Source organism: Scyliorhinus canicula, chromosome 17, assembly GCF_902713615.1.
Source record: "Scyliorhinus canicula chromosome 17, sScyCan1.1, whole genome shotgun sequence".
In the NCBI taxonomy this organism is placed as follows: Eukaryota; Metazoa; Chordata; class Chondrichthyes; order Carcharhiniformes; family Scyliorhinidae; genus Scyliorhinus; species Scyliorhinus canicula.
The window spans coordinates 102,050,645-102,071,357 of NC_052162.1; the positions used below are offsets into that span (position 1 = coordinate 102,050,645).

At 50.2% G+C, this 20,713-nt stretch overlaps 1 protein-coding gene across 1 annotated transcript in view; it reads left to right on the forward strand.

The window, feature by feature from the left end:
• Nucleotides 1-20,713, forward strand: part of LOC119951958 (nitric oxide synthase, brain-like) — a 304,521-nt gene that overhangs the window by 104,487 nt on the left and 179,321 nt on the right. Inside the window, exons 7-8 of the mRNA XM_038775360.1 lie at nucleotides 993-1,132; nucleotides 8,912-9,086. Of these exons, the coding sequence (XP_038631288.1) occupies nucleotides 993-1,132; nucleotides 8,912-9,086 (315 nt within the window). The remainder of the gene's footprint in view (nucleotides 1-992; nucleotides 1,133-8,911; nucleotides 9,087-20,713) is intronic.

A 20,713-nucleotide genomic window follows, 5' to 3' on the forward strand; every position in this document is an offset into this window, starting at 1 on the left:
CAAAGATGTGAAGTTTAGGTGGATTGGCCATGATAAATTGCCCCTTAGTGTCGAAATGTTGGATGGGATTAAGGAATTATGGGGATAGGATGGGAAATTGCTCCCTCGGTAGGGTGCGCTTTCAGAGCAGACTCAATGGGCCGAATGGCCTTCTTCTACACTGTATGGGATTCTATTCTATGGCAATGTGTGTAACAGCACCCAAAGAGGTATATTGGGCTGGATTGTACGCTGTCTGGATTCTCCGTTGCGCCAGCAGCCCAGGGATTTCCCAACGGCATGGGGCTGCCCACAATGGGAAACCCCATTGGCCAGCTGGCGAGGTGGAGAATCCCGGGGGCGCGCCACACCAGAAAGCTGGTGCGACGGAGCGGAGAATCCCGCCTATTGTTTTTCAGGGAAATGGCCACAGGAGATTCCTGTACTGCCTACCTTGCTTTGTCTGTTGGTCACTCATTCGCTTACTACTTGTGGAACCTTATGCCTGTGGTGTGACCACCTCTCCATACGTGCTCTCAAGGATGCTCTCCACCCTGTGGACAAGTGGTTCTGGGCAGAAATGCATTTCCTGGAAGTGTGGTGGAGACAGGTTCAATCAAGGCATTCAAGAGAGAATTATAAGATTATTTGAATGGAAACAATGTTCAGGGATATGGATAAAGACAGGAGAATGGCACTAAGTCATGATGCTCATTTGGAGAGCTGGTGCAGACACAATGAGCATCATGACCTCCTCCTGTGCCGTAACAATTCTGTGACTCTGTATGTTTGTATACAGGCACAGTCAAACAGAACAGACTAGCTGTGTGGATATATTCTGAATGCACACAGCAGTTCTGAGGATTGATTTAGGACAAGTCCTGGCGCTCATTAAGATTTGGGATCTACTGAGCTTGGAAATAAAGCTGACCTTTGGTGAGCTGCTTTATTTTCTGTATATCCAGAACTCTACTGCTTGTCTCAGTTTGTTCTCTTGTCTGTTCTGTCTCCAGCTTTGCCTGAATCTGGGTTGGAAGCCTGACAGGAGCCGATTCACAATATTACCCTTAGTCCTACAAGCAAATGGCGAGGACCCTGAGCTCTTTGAAATCCCACCCGAACTGATCCTTGAGGTTCCCATAAGACATCCACAGTAAGTCAGATGGAGAAAATTTTATTTGCGCGGCTGATGTAAATGATTGAGTGTCGATTCCTCCCTCAGAACCTGCTGCTTGTGTAAACAAAGCCTTTGCTGCATGGAGCACAGGATTCATCAGAAGAAAATTGAAAATAGGCCTGTATACTGGAGTAGGCCCAGAGTTGTTGGTTAGACTGAGAGATCAGTGCCAGATGATTCAGGCCCCAATTTTGACATACAGCATGGCCTACACTGGTTGTAATTCAAGATCAGGGATTAGGAATAGTCAGCACAGCTTTGTGAGTGTAAAATCAAGGCTGGGATTCTCCCTTACCGCGTCCGAGTTCTGACGCCGGTGTCAAAATCGGCACAGACGACTCCCGCGTCGGACGCAGCAAAAGTGCATGAATTCTGCACTACGGAAGGGGCCAGCACAGACGTCACGGGAAGCGCAACGGCGCAACCCAGAATGGCATCATCAACATGCGCGGCTTCGCTGTTAAATTGACGCCATCAGCGGAGAAACGTCAAAGCGGGTAGATGGCCACCCGCCGTGCAGTGCCGATGTTCCAGGACCGGGACATCGAAGCGTTCCTGGACGCTGTGGAGCGGAGGAGAGAAGCCCTGTACTCCGGACGTGCCCATAGGGTCGCTGCCAACACCAGCCGGCGCCTGTGGAGGGAGGTGGGGGACGTCGTCGGCGCCGTGGGGGGTAACCCCCAGGACCGGCAGCCAGTGCCTCAAGAAGGTCAATGATCAAGTCAGGGTGAGTACCCCACCCCCCACCCCACTGTGCCCATGGCACCACAGCCCCAACACCCACCCCTCCCCCCCCCGACATGTGGCACTACCCCCTCCCCCACATGATCAACCCCCAACCCCTGAGGAGAAGCGCACCTATAATAACCGGGCGTGTGCCAAAACCGGAAGAGGTCCACCTGAATTGCGCCCCCTCACCATTCATGAAGACAGGGCCCTGGACCTTGCAGGCGGACCCGAGGACTAGGAGGTCGCGGATGCAGAGATCGGGGGCGCACCACCAAGTGAGACCCCCTTCCCCCTGCCCTCATCCCCCCTTCCCCCTCCCCTTATTCCCCTCCCCTCATCCCCCTTACCTCTCCCCTCACCCCTTCCCCCTCCCTCATCCCCCTTCCCCCTCCCCTCATCCCCCTTCCCCCCTCCCCTCATCCCCTTCCCCAATTCCCCCTCCCCTCATTCCCCCTTCCCCCTCCCCCCATCCCCCCTCCCCTCATCCCCCCTTCCCCTATCCCCCCTTCCCCGTCCCCCTCCCCTCATCCCCCCTTCCCCATATCCCTCCTCCCCCTCCCCTCATCCCCCTTTCCCCCTCCCCTTCCCCCTCCCCCCATCTCCCCTTCCACCCTGCCCTGATTCCCCCCTGTCCTCCTGATCGCCCCCCCCTTTCCCCCTGCCCCATCACTAACCATGCCTGCCGTCTTGTGTATTGCAGGACCATACGGCAATGCACCCGTCCCTGAGGATGCAGACCACCCCCAGGCTGTGCCAGGGCGACCACAGGCCAGGGATGGACCCGGGCCATAAGGTGTAGCTCGCCTCCATCCAGTGCTGGGCCCAGCACGACATAGGGACTCATCCAGCGACGGGGTGGGCAGCCACACCAACAGACCCCTGGCCAAGGTGTCCTGGGTGTGGGTGTCCTGGGTGTGGGTGCGACACAGGACACCCACACTTATGCCACTGACACCCAGGACACACACACCCAGGGCGCTCACACCCAGGACGCACACACCCAGGGCGCTCACACCCAGGACGCACATACCCAGGACACCCACACTTATGCCACTGACACCCAGGACGCCCACACCCAGGGCACTCACACCCAGGACGCACATACCCAGGACACCCACACTTATGCCACTGACACCCAGGACGCCCACACCCAGGACGCCCACACCCAGGACCCCCACACCCAGGACCCCCACACCCAGGACCCCCACACCCAGGGCACTCACACCCAGGGCACTCACACCCAGGGCACTCACACCCAGGGCACTCACACCCAGGGCACCCACACCCAGGGCACCCACACCCAGGACACCCACACCCAGGGCACCCACACCCAGGGCACCCACACCCAGGGCACCCACACCCAGGGCACCCACACCCAGGACACCCACACCCAGGACGCCCACACCCAGGACGCCCACACCCAGGACGCCCACACCCAGGACGCTCACACCCAGGACGCTCACACCCAGGACGCCCACACCCAGGACGCCCACACCCAGGACGCCCACACCCAGGACGCCCACACCCAGGACGCCCACACCAAGGACGCCCACACCCAGGACGCCCACACCCAGGACGCCCACACCCAGGACGCCCACACCCAGGACGCCCACACCCAGGACGCCCACACCCAGGACACCCACACCCAGGACACCCACACCCAGGACACCCACACCCAGGACGCACACACCCAGGGCACACACACCCAGGGCACACACACCCAGGGCACACACACCCAGGGCACACACACCCAGGACACCCACACCCAGGACACCCACACCCAGGACACACACACCCAGGGCACACACACCCAGGGCACTCACACCCAGGACACCCACACCCAGGACACCCACACCCAGGACGCACACACCCAGGACGCACACACCCAGGACGCACACACCCAGGACACCCACACCCAGGACACCCACACCCAGGACACCAACACCCAGGACACCAACACCCAGGACACCAACACCCAGGACGCACACACCCAGGGCACTCACACCCAGGGCACTCACACCCAGGGCACTCACACCCAGGGCACTCACACCCAGGGCACTCACACCCAGGACGCCCACACCCAGGAAACCCACACCCAGGGCACACACACCCAGGACACCCACACCCAGGACACCCACACCCAGGACACCCACACCCAGGACACCCACACCCAGGGCACTCACACCCAGGACGCACACACCCAGGACGCACAGACCCAGGACGCACACACCCAGGGCGCACACACCCAGGGCACCCACACCCAGGACACCCACACCCAGGCACACACACCCAGGGCACACACACCCAGGGCACACACACCCAGGGCACACACACCCAGGGCGCACACACCCAGGGCGCACACACCCAGGACGCACACACCCAGGACGCACACACCCAGGACACCCACACCCAGGACACCCACACCCAGGACACCCACACCCAGGACGCACACACCCAGGACGCACACACCCAGGACGCACACACCCAGGGCGCACACACCCAGGACGCACACACCCAGGACGCACACACCCAGGACGCACACACCCAGGACGCACACACCCAGGACGCACACACCCAGGACGCACACACCCAGGGCGCACACACCCAGGGCGCACACACCCAGGGCACACACACCCAGGGCACACACACCCAGGGCACACACACCCAGGGCACACACACCCAGGGCACACACACCCAGGGCACACACACCCAGGGCACACACACCCAGGGCACACACACCCAGGACGCACACACCCAGGGCGCACACACCCAGGGCGCACACACCCAGGGCACACACACCCAGGGCACACACACCCAGGGCACACACACCCAGGGCACACACACCCAGGGCACACACACCCAGGACACAGGGGCAGCACGATAGCATTGTGATAGCACAATCGCTTCACAGCTCCAGGGTCCCAGGTTCGATTCCGGCTAGGGTCACTGTCTGTGTGGAGTCTGCACATCCTCCCCGTGTGTGCGCTGGTTTCCTCTGGGTGCTCCGGTTTCCTCCCACAGTCCAAAGATGTGCAAATTAGGTGGATTGGCCATGATAAATTGCCCTTAGTGTCCAAAATTGCCTTTAGTGTTGGGTAGGGTTACTGGGTTACTGGGTTATGGGGATAGGGTGGAGATGTTGACCTTGGGTAGGGTGCTCTTTCCAAGAGCCGGTGCAGACTCGATGGGCCGAATGGCCTCATTTGCACTGTAAATTCTGTGAGGACGCACACACCCAGGACACTCACTCCCAGGACACACACACACCCAGGACACACACACACACCCAGGACACACACACACACCCAGGACACACACACACACCCAGGACACACACACACACCCAGGACACACACACACACCCAGGACACACACACACACCCAGGACACACACACACACCCAGGACACACACACATACACCCAGGACACACACGCACACACCCAGGACACACACACTGTCTGTGTGGAGTCTGCACATCCTCCCCGTGTGTGCGTTGGTTTCCTCTGGGTGCTCCGGTTTCCTCCCACAGTCCAAAGATGTGCAAATTAGGTGGATTGGCCATGATAAATTGCCCTTAGTGTCCAAAATTGCCTTTAGTGGACACACACACATACATCCAGGACACACACACACACACCCAGGACACACACACACACCCAGGACACACACACACACCCAGGACACACACACACACCCAGGACACACACACACACCCAGGACACACACACACACCCAGGACGCACACACACACCCAGGACGCACACACACACCCAGGACGCACACACACACCCAGGACGCACACACACACCCAGGACGCACACACACACCCAGGACACACACACACACCCAGGACACACACACACACCCAGGACACACACACACACCCAGGACACACACACACACCCAGGACACACACACACACCCAGGACACACACACACCCAGAACACCCACACCCAGGCCACCCACACCCAGGCCACTCACACCCAGGCCACTCACCGAAGCCCCCCCCCCCTCCCCCCCAACCCCACCCTCCCCCCCCAACCCCACCCTCCCCGGACACCAGCCCCGACACTGCCCTCCACCCCTGGCCCTGGCCGGCCTCCACCCCGACTCTCCACCCCCCCCCCCCCCCCCCCCCCCCCACCACCACCCTCCCTGGACACCAGTGGGCCGATGAATTGCAGATGGAGTTTAATTTGGATAAATGTGATGTGATGCATTTTGGTAGATCATAGATACATATAAATACATAGAAGATACAATACCCTTTGATCCTATTCTCCCCAAGTGCTATATCTAGCCACCTCTTTAATATATTAAGTGTTTTAGCGTCAACTATTTCCTCTGGTAATGAATTCCACAGGTTCACCACTCTTTGGGTGAAGAAATGTCTCCTCATCTCTATCTGAAATGGTTTACCCTAAATCTGGGGAGCCTTACTTCTGCTGTGGGAAAAGTCTTGGAAAGATTTATAAGAGATAGGATGTATAATCATCTGGAAAGGAATAATTTGATTAGAGATAGTCAACATGGTTTGTGAAGGGTAGGACGTGCCTCACAAACCTTATTGAGTTCTTTGAGAAGGTGACCAAACAGGTGGATGAGGGTAAAGCAGTTGATGTGGTGTATATGGATTTCAGTAAAGCGTTTGATAAGGTTCCCCACGGTAGGCTATTGCAGAAAATACAGAGGCATGGGATTCAGGGTGATTTAGCAGTTTGGATCAGAAATTGGCTAGTTGATAGAAGACAAAGAGTGGTGGTTGATGGGAAATGCTCTGACTGGTGTTCAGTTACTAGTGGTGTGCCACAAGGATCTGTTTTGGGGCCGTTGCTGTTTGTCATTTTTATAAATGACCTGGAGGAGGGCGTAGAAAGATGGGTGAGTAAATTTGCAGATGACACTAAAGTCAGTGGAGTTGTGGACAGTGCAGAAGGATGTTACAAGTTACAGAGGGACATAGATAAGCTGCAGAGCTGGGCTGACATGTGGCAAATGGAGTTTAATGCAGAAAAGTGTGAGGTGATTCATTTTGGAAGGAATAACAGAAAGGCAGAGTACTGGGCTAATGGTAAGATTCTTGGTAGTGTGGACGAGCAGAGAGATCTCGGTGTCCATGTCCATAGATCCCTGAAAGTTGCCACCCAGGTTGAGAGGGTTGTTAAGAAGGCGTACGGTGTGTTAGCTTTTATTGGTAAAGGAATTGAGTTTTGGAGCCATGAGGTCATGTTGCAGTTGTACAAAACTCTGGTGCGGCCACATTTGGAGTATTGTGTGCAGTTCTGGTCGCCACATTATAGGAAGGATGTGGAAGCATTGGAAAGGGTACAGAGGAGATTTACAAGAATGTTGCCTGGTATGGAGGGAAGATCATATGAGGAAAGGCAGAAGGACTTGAGGCTGTTTTCGTGAGAGAGAAGAAGGTTAAGAGGTGACTTAATTGAGGCATACAAGATGATCAGAGGATTAGATAGGGTGGACAGTGAGAGCCTTTTTCCTCGGATGGTGATGTCCAGCACGAGGGGACATAGCTTTAAATTGAGGGGAGATCGATATAGGACAGATGTCAGAGGTAGGTTCTTTACTCAGAGAGTAGTAAGGGCGTGGAATGCCCTGCCTGCAACAATAGAGGACTCGCCAACACTAAACACATTCAAATGGTCATTGGATAGGCATATGGACGATAAGGGAATAGTGTAGAGCGGGGGTGGGCAAACTTTTCCGTGCAAGGGCCACATTCAGAAATTCACAATTTTAAAGGGCCGCATAGTATATTAAGTAAAATAATTACTACACCCGGTTATGATTCTGGTCTGGGTGCCTCATATAGAACATAGAACATAGAACATTTACAGCACAGAACAGGCCCTTCGGCCCTCAATGTTGTGCCGAGCAATGATCACCCTACTCAAGTCAACGTATCCACCCTATACCAGTAAGTAACCCAACAGCCCCCCCCCCCCCCCCCCATTAACCTTAAAAAAAAATTTTTTTTTTATGACTTGATCTTGGTGGGCCGCATAAAGACCTTTGGCGGCCCGCGGGCCGTAGTTTGCCCACCCCTGGTGTAGAGGGACTTTAGAAGGGTTTCACAGGACGGCACAACATCGTGGGCCGAAGGGCCTGTACTGCGCTGTAATGTTCTATGTTCTAAATCCTCAGACTGTGACCCCTGTGTCATAATATACACCAGTATATAATGGTGCAGACACACACTGATGGACACACACAGGGACCAATTAACATGTACAAACACCGCAGCCAATCACCAGTTAGAATACACACACTATAAAGGCAGAGGGCATCACTGTTCCCGCTCAATCTGGGTAAGTTTTCACGCAGAGTGGTGGGTGCCTGGAATGCGCTGCCAGAGTATATGGTGGAAGCAAGCCCATTCACAACATTTAAGAGACATCTGGATGGATACATGAACAGGGAGGGAATAGAAGGATACGGACTGAATAAGGGCAGAAGGATTTTTTGGTTAGGGCATGATGATCGGCACAGATTGGAGGGCCGAAGGGTCTACTTCTGTACTGTCCTTTTCTTTGTTCTTGGTTCTCAGGGTGTTGTTGTCCAGCAGCCGTTGCGACTGAGACCTGGAGAAGAGTGGTACAGGCATATTGCAGATATGATTCAGATCTGAAATAAAAACAGAAAATGCTGGGTAAATCCATCAGGTCTGGCAGGATCCGTGGTGAGAGAAACAGAGTTAACGTTTTGAGTCTTAATGACCCTTCTGCAGAACTGAAACCTGGGGTAGGGGTACTGCCTGAAGGGTGTATGGGCCATGCGTATAGGCGCTCACACCCGGCACGTGTAGGCCTGATATAGACCTCATTTAGGTGTACTTCAAGCCTGACTCCATTCTAATATAAGTGTACTTCAAGCCTGATGTGTGTATGTTTTGTACAGACCATGTGTTGATGTGTTTGAGACTTCAGGTGCACTCAGAGCGGCTGTATTTCAGGACTGTTACTGACTGTCCAGTGGTTCACCTTGGTATTCTCTCTCTCTCTCTAGCTCTGAATGGTTCTCGGACCTCGATCTAAAGTGGTATGCACTTCCAGCTGTTGCTAACATGCTGCTTGAAATTGGAGGTATAGAGTTCCCAGCCTCGCCTTTCAATGGTTGGTACACAAGCACTGAGATTGGTGTGCGGAATTTCTGTGATTCAACAAGATACAACCTACTCCAGGTAGCGATTCATCTTTCTATATTAGGGAGTTGCAGACCAGACATTACAAAGTTCCAATCTCGGCTGTCATTTCCCTGCAGGTTTTGGTCTGAATGTTTCACAGCTAGAGGAAGCTGGAGACTAGTAAGGAAAATCTGTCTCACGCAAACCCAGCCCCAACACATACCTGTTCTCCTTTGGTGGAGGGGGGAGCGAGGGGGGATGGAGATGAGCAAGGTGGGGTGGAGTGGGAGTCAGGGTATTGAGGGGGGTGGAGGGGTGCAGAAGGAGGGAGGAAGTGAGGGGGTGAAGAGGTGGAGAGGATAGAGAGGGAGGGGGGAGGTGGCGAAATGGCAAGTGGAGGGGCAGCAAGGAGATGGAGAGGGAGCAAGGGGTCAATCAGGAATGAGGGAGATAGAGGGGGTGGAGAGGGTAGAGGGCATGGCGGGGGTAGAGAGGGAGTGAGGGGGTGGAGAGGGAGTGGGGGGGATGGGGGAGTGGGGGGGGGGATGGGGGAGTGAGGGGTATGTAGGGGAGTGAGGGGGTGTTAGGGAGTGAGGGGGGTGTTAGAGAGTGAGGGGGGTGTTATGGAGTGAGGGGGGTGTTAGGGAGTGACGGGGGTGTTAGGGAGTGAGGGGGGTGTTAGGGAGTGATGGGGTGTTAGGGAGTGATGGGGTGTTAGGGAGTGAGGGGGGTGTTAGGGAGTGACGGGTGCCTTTGGGAGTGAGGGGTGCATTGGGTGAGTGAAGTATGTGTTGGGTGAGTGAACAAAGAACAAAGAAAATTACAGCACAGAAACAGGCCCTTCAGCCCTCCCAGCCTGCGCCGATCCAGATCCTTTATCTAAACCTGTCTCCTATTTTCCAAGGTCTACTTCTCTCCATTCCCGCCCGTTCATATACCCGTCTAGATGCCTCTTAAATGATGCTATTGTGCCCGCCTCTACCACCTCCGCTGGTAAAGTGTTCCAGGCACCCACCACCCTCTGCGTAAAAAACTTTTCACGCACATCTCCCTTAAACTTTCCCCCTCTCACTTTGAAATCGTGACCCCTTGTAACTGACACCCCCACTCTTGGAAAAAGCTTGTTGCTGCCTGTCCATACCTCTCATAATTTTGTATACCTCAATCTGGTCCCCCCTCAACCTCCGTCCTTCCAATGAAAACAATCCTAATCTACTCAACCTTTCTTCAAAGCTAGCACCCTCCATACCAGGCAACATCCTGGTGAACCTCCTCTGCACCCTCTCCAAAGCATCCACATCCTTCTGGTGATGTGACGACTTGAACTGCACGCAGTATACCAATGTGGCCTAACCAAAGTCCTATACAACTGTAACATGACCTGCCGACTCTTGTACTCAATACCCCATCCGATGAAGGCAAGCATGCTATATGCCTTCTTGACCACTCTATCAACCTGCGTTGCCACCTTGAGGGTACAATGGACCTGAACTCCCAGATCTCTCTGTGCATCAATTTTCCCCAAGACCCTTCCATTGACCATATAGTCCGCTCTTGAAGTAGATCTTCCAAAATGCATCACCTCGCATTTGCCTGGATTGAACTCCATCTGCCATTTCTCTGAGTGATGGGTGTGTTGGGCAGGAGTGAGGAGTGTATGGGGAGTGAGGGGTGTATGGGGGAGTGAGGGGTGTGTTGGGCAGGAGTGACGAATGCTTTGGGAGTGAGGGGTGTAGGGGAGTGAAGGGTATGTTGTGGAGTGAGGGGTGTATGGGGGAGTGAGGGATGTGTGGGGGAGTGAGGGGTGTATGGGGGAGTGAGGGGTGTATGGGGAGTGAGGGGTGTATGGGGGAGTGAGGGGTGTATGGGGGGAGTGAGGGGTGTATGGGGAGTGAGGGGTGTATGGGGAGTGAGGGGTGTGTGGGGAGTGAGGGGTGTATGGGGGAGTGAGGGGTGTATGGGGAGTGAGGGGTGTATGGGGGAGTGAGGGGTGAATGGGGAGTGAGGGGTGTGTGGGGGAGTAGGGGTGTGTGGGGGAGTGAGAGGTGTATGGGGAGTGAGGGGTGTATGGGGGAGTGAGGGGTGAATGGGGGAGTGAGGGGTGTGTGGGGGAGTGAGGGGTGTATGGGGGAGTGAGAGGTGTATGGGGAGTGAGGTGTGCGTGGGGGAGTGAGGGGTGTATGGGGAGTGAGGGGTGTATGGGGGACTGAGGGGTGTGCAGGGTTGGTATGGCCATTTCACCGGTAGGTATTTTGCTGTAGCGCACTTCACACTCCCAACTGACCAGACAACACGGAGGGCGGGATTCTCCTGCCGCACCCGCCAGCCAACTGGAAATTTCCGCCCTCGGTCAACGGACCTTTACATGGCCCCCGACCCCTCCGTTGCGATCATAGGAGGGACATGACCAAAGAATCCAGCCGTACAGTTGTGTGTTCAGTTTAAACCTTTATTGCAAGCTATAGCAAGGGAGGTCTGCTGCCACTAGATGGCTTGACAGCACCCTGACCACAGAAAATACAGGTATTGTTTTCTTTGTTATCTCAAGTAATTAACATACACCAATCGAAAAAATACATTTATCCAAAATGATCTATGTCCACTCAGAACTAATAATTAGGATTACATAATGCATGTCACGTGAGCATACTTACCAATCATAGTTAAAGCACGTACATAATATAATATCACCAGTCATGTAAGTCTACAAGCTTCCAGACAGTTATTAGATTAAGTAATTGCCTGAGCTGCAGTCCCCAGACTCCCTTCCATTGTACTGTGTTCTATGATGGTCACGTGAGTGGCAGCTGCCTGGTACCAATTAACTTTATAGGTGCAGACAGTGGCGGACTGGGTCTAAAAATATTGGTTGCCAGGAGACAAAGGGGGCCCACCCACAACTACAATGCTATCATTTAATTTTCATAACGAATAAATAAAATTTTCAAAAAATACATATGGAAAAAAGGGTACAATTAAAATTTTTATGGAAAAATGTATTTCTTAGTAATTACAGTGTACATGTACTGTACATATTACTGGCAGTAGATACCGAATGTAAATATAGAATGTTATAATTGCATTTTTTATTTATTTTTTAAAATTTTAAGTAATTGGTTGATATTTTTAAAAAGTTTACTGCAGAATTTACACATTAACAGATAGTTCAAAAGCACAATAGAGCATTGCATGCAGTCCACTATATTAAGAGCAATCGTTTGTGTTCGCTAGATGATTGTGCAAATCTGCCAATAATTGCTTCTGCATCCAATTCATCTAACAATTCCTTTTCAATGGATAGCAACATGTATGATTCCAAATTCTCCTCAGACAGCGAATTTCTTAACCTTGTCTTTATGATCTTTAGCTTTGAAAATGTCCTCTCACATTGGACTTGAGTAACTGATAGTGTGCAGATGACTTTATAAAGTTCATAAAGGTTATCATATGCCTTGTCATGAAGTCTGTTGGATGCCAGAATTTTTAGTACACACGATGTGCAAGTGCTGCAAATTTTATAATTGTTGCAACTGGAATCCATATTCTCACCATCATTAAGCAACAGCTTTAATACATCAAAGTTTGAAGTAAAAGAAAACAATTCCAATATTACTTGATCTTTGCTGATTTGTGGAAACAGCTTAATAATACCTTCCAATGCTTCATCTTCAAGGCCCTTCTCTACAATAGTTTTAAACTTTGCTGGGTCTAAGCAGGACAAATCTTTATACAACTGTTTGTGTTGTACAAAGCGTGATTCTAGTGTCTGGACAATGCGATCCATTATTAGGTTAAACACATTTACTCGAAAATCAGCTAGAGAATCTGAGGAATTTATTTCATCATCAATAAGCTCATCTGCCATTCTTTTCTTCTTCCTCTGCCTCTTAACTGGCAATGCTGTTTCCAACGCATCAATTTCCAATGTTTGATTTTCATCCATATTCATCTGTGAAATCCTGTCATTACATTTATTTACAAATGCCAAAACCTTGCTGTGAACGTTATCAAATGTTCTTGTCTGTTCCTTCAACTTTGTTGTAGCTGAATCTACCAAACTCCATGCAGTAAACATATCTAAACCACTTGTCTGTAGATAACTTGATAACGGGGTTGTAGTTTCAAATATATACAAGTAAGTAAATGCTGTCAATATGGTTTCAAACTTTAGAAGACTTTGAAGACTTTGTGCTTGTGGTATTATAAACTCTGTAATAGGCCTGCGTCGCTTGGCTGATTCCTTCCTTTCTGCTTCTTTTTGTTCTTTGCGTTTTAGTGACCCAGATTTATGCGTTTTCTTTTCCATGCTGGTAGGGGTAATATGCTGGAAATAAAAACTTATTTAAAAATAGGCCACATTGGGAAAAATGAATATTGATGATTGTAAGAATAACTTGAAGGAATGCCAGATAAACCCCTACTTGATAAAAAATATAAAATAACTTACTTACACCTCAATAGGCTATGTTCATTAGTCAATACTAAGTGGCCTATGCAGCTTCAGAAGAGGAGACAATCCACTGTCCAGTGTTCACACCAGCAAGCAACTGAGACAACTGTTGAAACTTAGAAGTTTGGTCCGACTATAGTAAGACATTAAGAATGGTCCCACGACCAAAGGACCAAAGTTAACATGTCCAGTTTGATACCAGTGTAGTGTTACAAGTCACAACCCTTTGAGTTTACCGATCATGGCTTATCACTTCAATATCTTTGACCTCATGATTCGCGGTCAAAGGTACCGCTTCTCCTTTTCGGTGACCTCACGACCCTATGTACTGCTTGATATCCTTTCAAGTTGTCGACCATCTCAAATCACGAACTGTAACTTTATCTTTAAATTCACACACTCTTGCTGAAAACGTGGATTTCCAACTATGTCCGACCCGGGTGAACCAGCCCCCCCCCTCCACTCCTTTTCACTTCCGTTTAACACTGCTTCGTTCCTTCATACACTGAGTGATTATTTGTTTGTTTCTTTATTGCATTTTTATTTGGTATTGCTCTTTTTAAAAACAATTATATTTTATTAAGTTAGAATACAAATCTCAGGAAAGAAGTTGGAGATTTATTTATCAAATTAATTATAATTTTTAAGGGCCCTTCAGAGATTCACGGGCCCCTTCTTGGCTCTCCGGGCCCCGGACCGATGTACCGGCTGAACCAAGACTACTGCTTGATATCCTTTGAAGTTGCCAACCATCTCAAATCACAAATTGTAACTTTATCTTTAAATTCACACACTCTTGCTGAAAACATGGAATTTCCTTAATTATGCCCGGCCCCCTATTCCACATCCTTCCACTACCTCCCCTGCTTCGTTCCTTTTCATGCACTGCTTATTTGTGACCTGTTCTCTTTTTTTTCTTATTCCTTTTTATTACTAAAACAGTTGTCTGTGTTTGTTTCTTTATTGCATTTTTATTTGATATGGGGGGCCCACTTCATCAGGAGCCCACTTGCCATCGGGCAAGCTGTCACCCTGGCCAGTCCGCCACTGGGTGCAGACATCATTACCGAAACTACAAGTCCTTGGGAATTTTATCTGTTGCTATAGGAATGGCTTGTCTATGAAGTCCTACTAACCTCTCGAAGCATGCACTCATGTTAACCCTTAGGTTTTATTTAAACCTAGGGTTGGATTCTCTGTTTCTGGGACTATATCCCCACTCCTTGTTAAAAACTGTGGCCTTTCAAGCCAGAAAAACTTGCGTGAAAGGGCCACATATTCATAGCCCTGCAGGGGGCCAGCAATGAGAAGCACACAGCTTTTACTGCAGATATAGGCCCTGCACTTCCGGGTTAGAGGCCGCACATGCGCATGGCGGCGGCCTCCAGCGGCCGCGCCGTGCTCCATGGCGGACTCAGACCGCGGAGCTGGACTTCCCAAATAGTGCCACCGATTGGCCCGCCCCCGACCATCGCGGCCGCTGAGTCTGCAGCCACACGCGAGTATCGCGACCGGCAGGACCACATTATTTCCACGCCGTCCGGACTTCAGCCAGTTGGGGGTAGAGAATGGCAGGCCTCGAGCAATGGCCACAGGTAGGGGATACAGCGGTGCAGCGTACTCTCTGTCTGAGTACGCCGCTTTTTGGGACCCAGAGAATCGAGGAGCCGGCGCCAGTCCCGATTCCATGTGGGAAACTGGAAGTTTAGAGAGCCTTGGATCACAAGGGATATTGTGAACCTCGCCAAAAAAAAAGGAGGTTTTTGTGTGGTCTAGAGGGGTGGGGACAGTAAAAACCCTTGAGGAGTATAAAGGGAGTAGGAAGGTACTTAAGTGGGAAATTAGGAGGGGTCATGAAAAGTCCCTGGGAAGTAGGATTAAAGTGAATCCCAAAGATTTTTATTCATATCTAAAAAGCAAGAGGGTGGCCAGGGAAATGATTGGACCACTTAAGTATAGTGGGAAGCATCTATGTGTTGAGCCAGAGGAAAGGGGCAAGGTACTAAATGAGTACTTTGCATCAGTGTTCACCAAAGAAATGGACTTTGTGGAAGATGATTCTTGATGAGGGTGTGTGAACAGTTTAGGTCATTTTGACATCGAAAAGGAGGAGGTATTGGGTCTTTTGAAAGATATTAAGGTAGATACATTTCCTGGGCCGGATGAGATTTACCCCAGAATACTGAGGGAAGCAAGGGCGAATATTGCTGGGGCCTTGACTGACATCTTTGTATCCTCATTGGCTGCAGGTGAGATCCCAGAGGACTGGAGAATAGCTAATGTGCTACCGCTGTTTAAGAAAGATAGCAGAGATAATCTTGGAAACTGTAGGTCAGTGAGCCTCACATCGGTAGTAGGTAAATTATTGGAGCAAATTTGCAGGATTTATACCTATTTGGAAACAAATGGACTCATTTGTGAGAGACAGCATGGTTTTGTGAAGGGTAGGTCGTGCTTCATTAACTTGATAACGGTTTTTGAGGAGGTAACAAAGATAATTGATGAGAAGAAGGTGGTGGATATTGTTGACATGGACTTCAGTAAAGACTTTGACAAGGTGCCTCATGGCTGACTGGTACAAAAGGTGAAGTCAAATGGGATCAGAGGTGAGGGGTAAGGTGGATACAGAACTGTCTCGGTCACAGAAGGCAAAGGGGTAGCAGTAGAAGGGTGGTTTTCTGATTGGACGGTTGTGACTAGTGGTGTTCCAAAGGGATCTGTGCTGGGGCCTCTGCTGTTTGTCGTATACATAAACGATTTGGAAGAAAATGTAGCTGGTCTGATTAGTAAGTTTGCAGATGACACCAAGGTTGGTGGAGTGGCAGATAATGTTGAGGATTGTCCGAGGATACAGTTGGAGACTTGGGCAGAGAAATGGCAAATGGAGTTTAATCTAGACAAATGTGAGGTAATGCATTTTGGTAGGCCTAACATAGAGGGGAAATATACCGTAAATGGCAAAACTCTTAGGAATATAGAAAGTCAGAGATCTGGGCATGCAGGTCCACAGATCTTTGAAAGTGGCAACACAAGTGGACAAGGTAGTCAAGAAAGCATACGGAATGCTTGCCTTTATTGGACGGGACATCGAGTATAAAAACTGGCAGGTCATGCTGCAGTTGTATAGAACCTTGGTAAGGCCGCACTTGGAATATTGCGCACAATTCTGGTCGACACACTATCAGAAGGATGTGGAGGGTTTGGAGAGTATGCAGAGGAGGTTTATCAGGATGTTCCCTGGTCTGGAGGGTGTTAGCTATGCGGAGAGGCTGAATAGACTTGGACTGCTTTCATTCGAACAACGGGAGTGGAGGGGTGACCACAAGATTATGGGGGACATGGATAGAGTGGATGGACAGGCACTCTTTCCCAGTGTGGGCCCTTCAGCCCTCCAAGACTGTACCGGTCGTGATACCACCTTTGGCCCACACCCTCAGCACTTCCTTGTGGCGTATCCCTCTGTACCCATCCTATCCACATGTTTGTCAAGATGCCTTTTGAACGCCGTTAATGTATCTGCTTCCACAATCTCCCCTGGCAACGCTTTCCAGGCAATCAGCACCCTCTGTGTAAAAACCCTGCCTCACACATCTCCTCTAAGCTTTGCCCCACGGACCTTAAACCTATGCCACCTGCTGACTAACCCCTCAATCCTGGGAAAGAGTGCCTGCCCATCCACTCTACCTGTGCCCTTCATAATATTTGTCCATACCTATCATCATCTTTAACCATGCCCCTCATAATCTTGAAAGAAAGGTCAACCTTTCATTAGCCTTCCTGATTGCCTGCTGGACCTGGCCTGGCAGATCCTGGGTGTGATTCTCCAATAATCGGGCTATGTCCCCACGCACACAGAAAAACGCATGCGGATCACTCTTGACTTACCTGAAGTAGGTCCAGGGTGATTCTCCGAATTGCAAGGGGCTAGCAGGGCCCCGGAGTAGTCCTCGCAGCTCTGGCTCCTGATATGGGGCCTTGCACTTCCGGTCGGGGGTCCGCGCATGCGCACGGCGGCAGCCTGCGTTGGCCATCAGCGCGACATGGCCGTCCCACACCGCGGACCGGCACCAAGAAGGTAGCCCGCCCCCCCCGATGGTCCCCAATCAATTGCATGGCCGTCCTGGATGACCCCCCCCCCCCCCCCCCCCCCCCAGTGAATTATCCCTCTGCCTCCCACCATGGCCGCCATGGACTGAGTCTGCAGCCGCCACGTCGAGTGCCTGCCAGGTGGAACCATGAGAGAGCCACGCCAGCGGGAACTCGGCCAGCTGCACCTGGAGAATCGCTGCGGGGGCCTCTTTCAATGGCCCCCGACCGGCGCTGCGTCGACCGCGCAAGCCTGATTGGCGGCGATTCTCCGGGGACAGGAGCCGATCGCGGGTCTGATGCCCATCCTCCTCCCTGCGCTGAGCGCAATTTCGGCACAGAGACTCAGAGAATCCTGCCCCCTAACTTTTTATAAACCGTGGAGGACAGGTACTCATGCACAAGAATCTCTCAGTATAGTGTTAACACAAAGAAAAAAATGAACTATGTTACACGAGACAAACAGTTTGGAAGAATTTCTATACAAACACCAGAAACTCATTCAAACTCACATTATTCCTTTTATCGCATGTACACAAAGGCCCCAGTGAAAACTTACCACCATCTTAACACCCTTGCTCAGGCTGGTCCAGTTGCACACAATTCTTTTTCTGGCAGATTTCTGAACGTTCGCTAAATGCTTCACTAGCTGATACTTCTCTCAGAAACCACAATCTACTCTCCCAGTTGCATCAACTTCAGAGAAAATGGATGAATTTCCTTCATTCAGTTTCCCAGCAATCTTTCATGAACTCCTAATAAAAGCAAATTACTGGAATTGGAAACAAAAACAGAATACATTGGAAAATCTCAGCAGGTTTGACGACATCTATAGAGGCATGTATGCTTTGACAAAGAGTCATCCAGACTCTCTCTTCTCTCCACAGGTGCTGTCAGACCTGCTGTAATTATCAGGTATTTTTTGGTAGGGTTTCGTGAACTCCTGCCTTCACTCTCTGGTGGACACATACTGACTTGCCTACCCTTCCATCTTTCAAAGAACAATACATGCAAAGGAACAGACCCTTCGGCACTCCAAGCCTGTGCCGATCACGTGTCCTGGTAAACCTTTTCTGTACTCTCTCCAAAGCCTCCACGTCCTTCTGGTAATGTGGTGACCAGAATTGGACACAGCATTCCAAATGTGGCCTAACCAACATTCCATATAATTGTAATGTAATTTTTGAGCTTTTATATTCGATACCCCATCCTATGAAGGCAAGCATGCCATATGCTTTCTTCATAACCATTTCCAGTCTTAAAAGTTGCTAACGTACCTGCCTCAACCACCTAACTTGGCAGTGCATTCCAGGCCACCACCACCCTCTGTGTAAAAAAACTTCCCCCGCACATCTCCACTGAGCCTCTCCCCTCTTACCTTGAACTTGTGCCCCCTTGTAATTGTCATTTCCACCCTGGGAAAAAACCTCCACTCTATCTATATCCCTAATAATTTTATAAACTTCTATCAGTTCGCCCCTCAGCCTCCGTCTCTCTAGGGAGAACAATCAAAGTTTGTTCAATCTCTCATCATAGCTAATACCCTCCATACCAGGCAACATCCTGGTAAACCTTTTCTTTACTCTCTCCAAAGCCTCCACGTCGTTCTGGTGACCAGAATTGGACACAGTATTCCAAATGTGGTCTAACCAACATTCTATATAATTGTAACGTAATTCTCAAACTTTTATACTCAATATCCTATGAAGGCAAGCATGCCATATGCTTTCTTTACAACCATTTCCACCTATGCTGCCATTTTTAAGGATCTGTAAACCTGCACACCCAGATCTCTCTGTGTGTCCATACTCCTGATATTTCTGCCACTTATTTTATAGCTCCCACTGAATTGGATCTACCAAAATGCATCACCACGCATTTGTCCAGGTTAAATTCCATCTGCATTTCTCTGCCAAATTTTGCAGCCTATCTATAACCTGTTGTATTTTCTGACAATCTTCATCACTATCCGCAACTCCTGCAATCTTAGTATCATCCGCAAAGCCTCTACGTTTCCATTCAAGTCATTTATATATATTACAAAGAGCAGAGGTCCCAGCTCTGATCCCTACGGAACACCACTAGTTACAGACCTCCATTCGGAAAAACACCCTTCCACTGCTACCCTCTGTCTTCTATGGCCAAGCCAGTTCTGGATCCATCCAGCTAGTTCACCCCTAACCCCATGTGACAATCTTTTGCCTGCTATGAGGGACCTAATCAAATGCTTTACTAAAGTCCATGTCGACAACACCTCCAGCCCTTCCCTCATCAATCATTTTTGTCACCTCCTCAAATAATTCAATCAAATTAGTGAGACATGACCTCACTCATACAAAAACCATGCTGTCTGTCCCTAATAAGACCTGATGTGGAGATGCCGGCATTGGACTGGGGTGAGCACAGTAATAAGTCTTACAACACCAGGTTAAAGTCCAACAGGTTTGTTTCACCTGAGGAAGGTGCAGTGTTCCGAAAGCTCGTGATTTGAAACAAACCTGTTGCACTTTAACCTGGTGTTGTAAGACTTCTTACTGTGCTAATAAGACCATTCACCTCCAAATGGTCATGGATCCGATCTCTGAGAATCTTTTCCAACAATTTCACTGTCACTGACATCAAGCTCACTGACCTCACCCGGATTATCCTTGCAACCCTTCTTAAATAACGTTACAACATTGGCTATCCTCCAATCCTCTGGGACCTCACCTGTGGCCAATGAGGACACAAAGATTTCTGTCAGAGGCCCAGTGATTTCATCTCTTGTCTCAGAAATCTTGGATAGATGCCATCTGGGCCGGGGAATTTGTCTACCTTAAATGCTTTTTAACACACCTAACACTTCCTCCATCTTAATAGTGACCTGTTCTACCGTAATGCTTTTTAACACACCTAACACTTCCTCCCTCTTAATAGTGACCTGTTCTATAGTATTTGCACATCTTTCTGAGACACCATCAATCAACGTGTCCCTCTCCTTTGTGAATACCGATGCAAAATACACAATAAGGACCTACTTACTTCCTCTGGTTCTACACATAATTTCCCTCCTTTGTCCTTGAGTGGACCAATTCTTTCTCTAGCTCCCCTCTTGTTCCTAATGTACGGATAAAATGCCTTGGGATTCTCCTTAATCCTGTCTGACAAG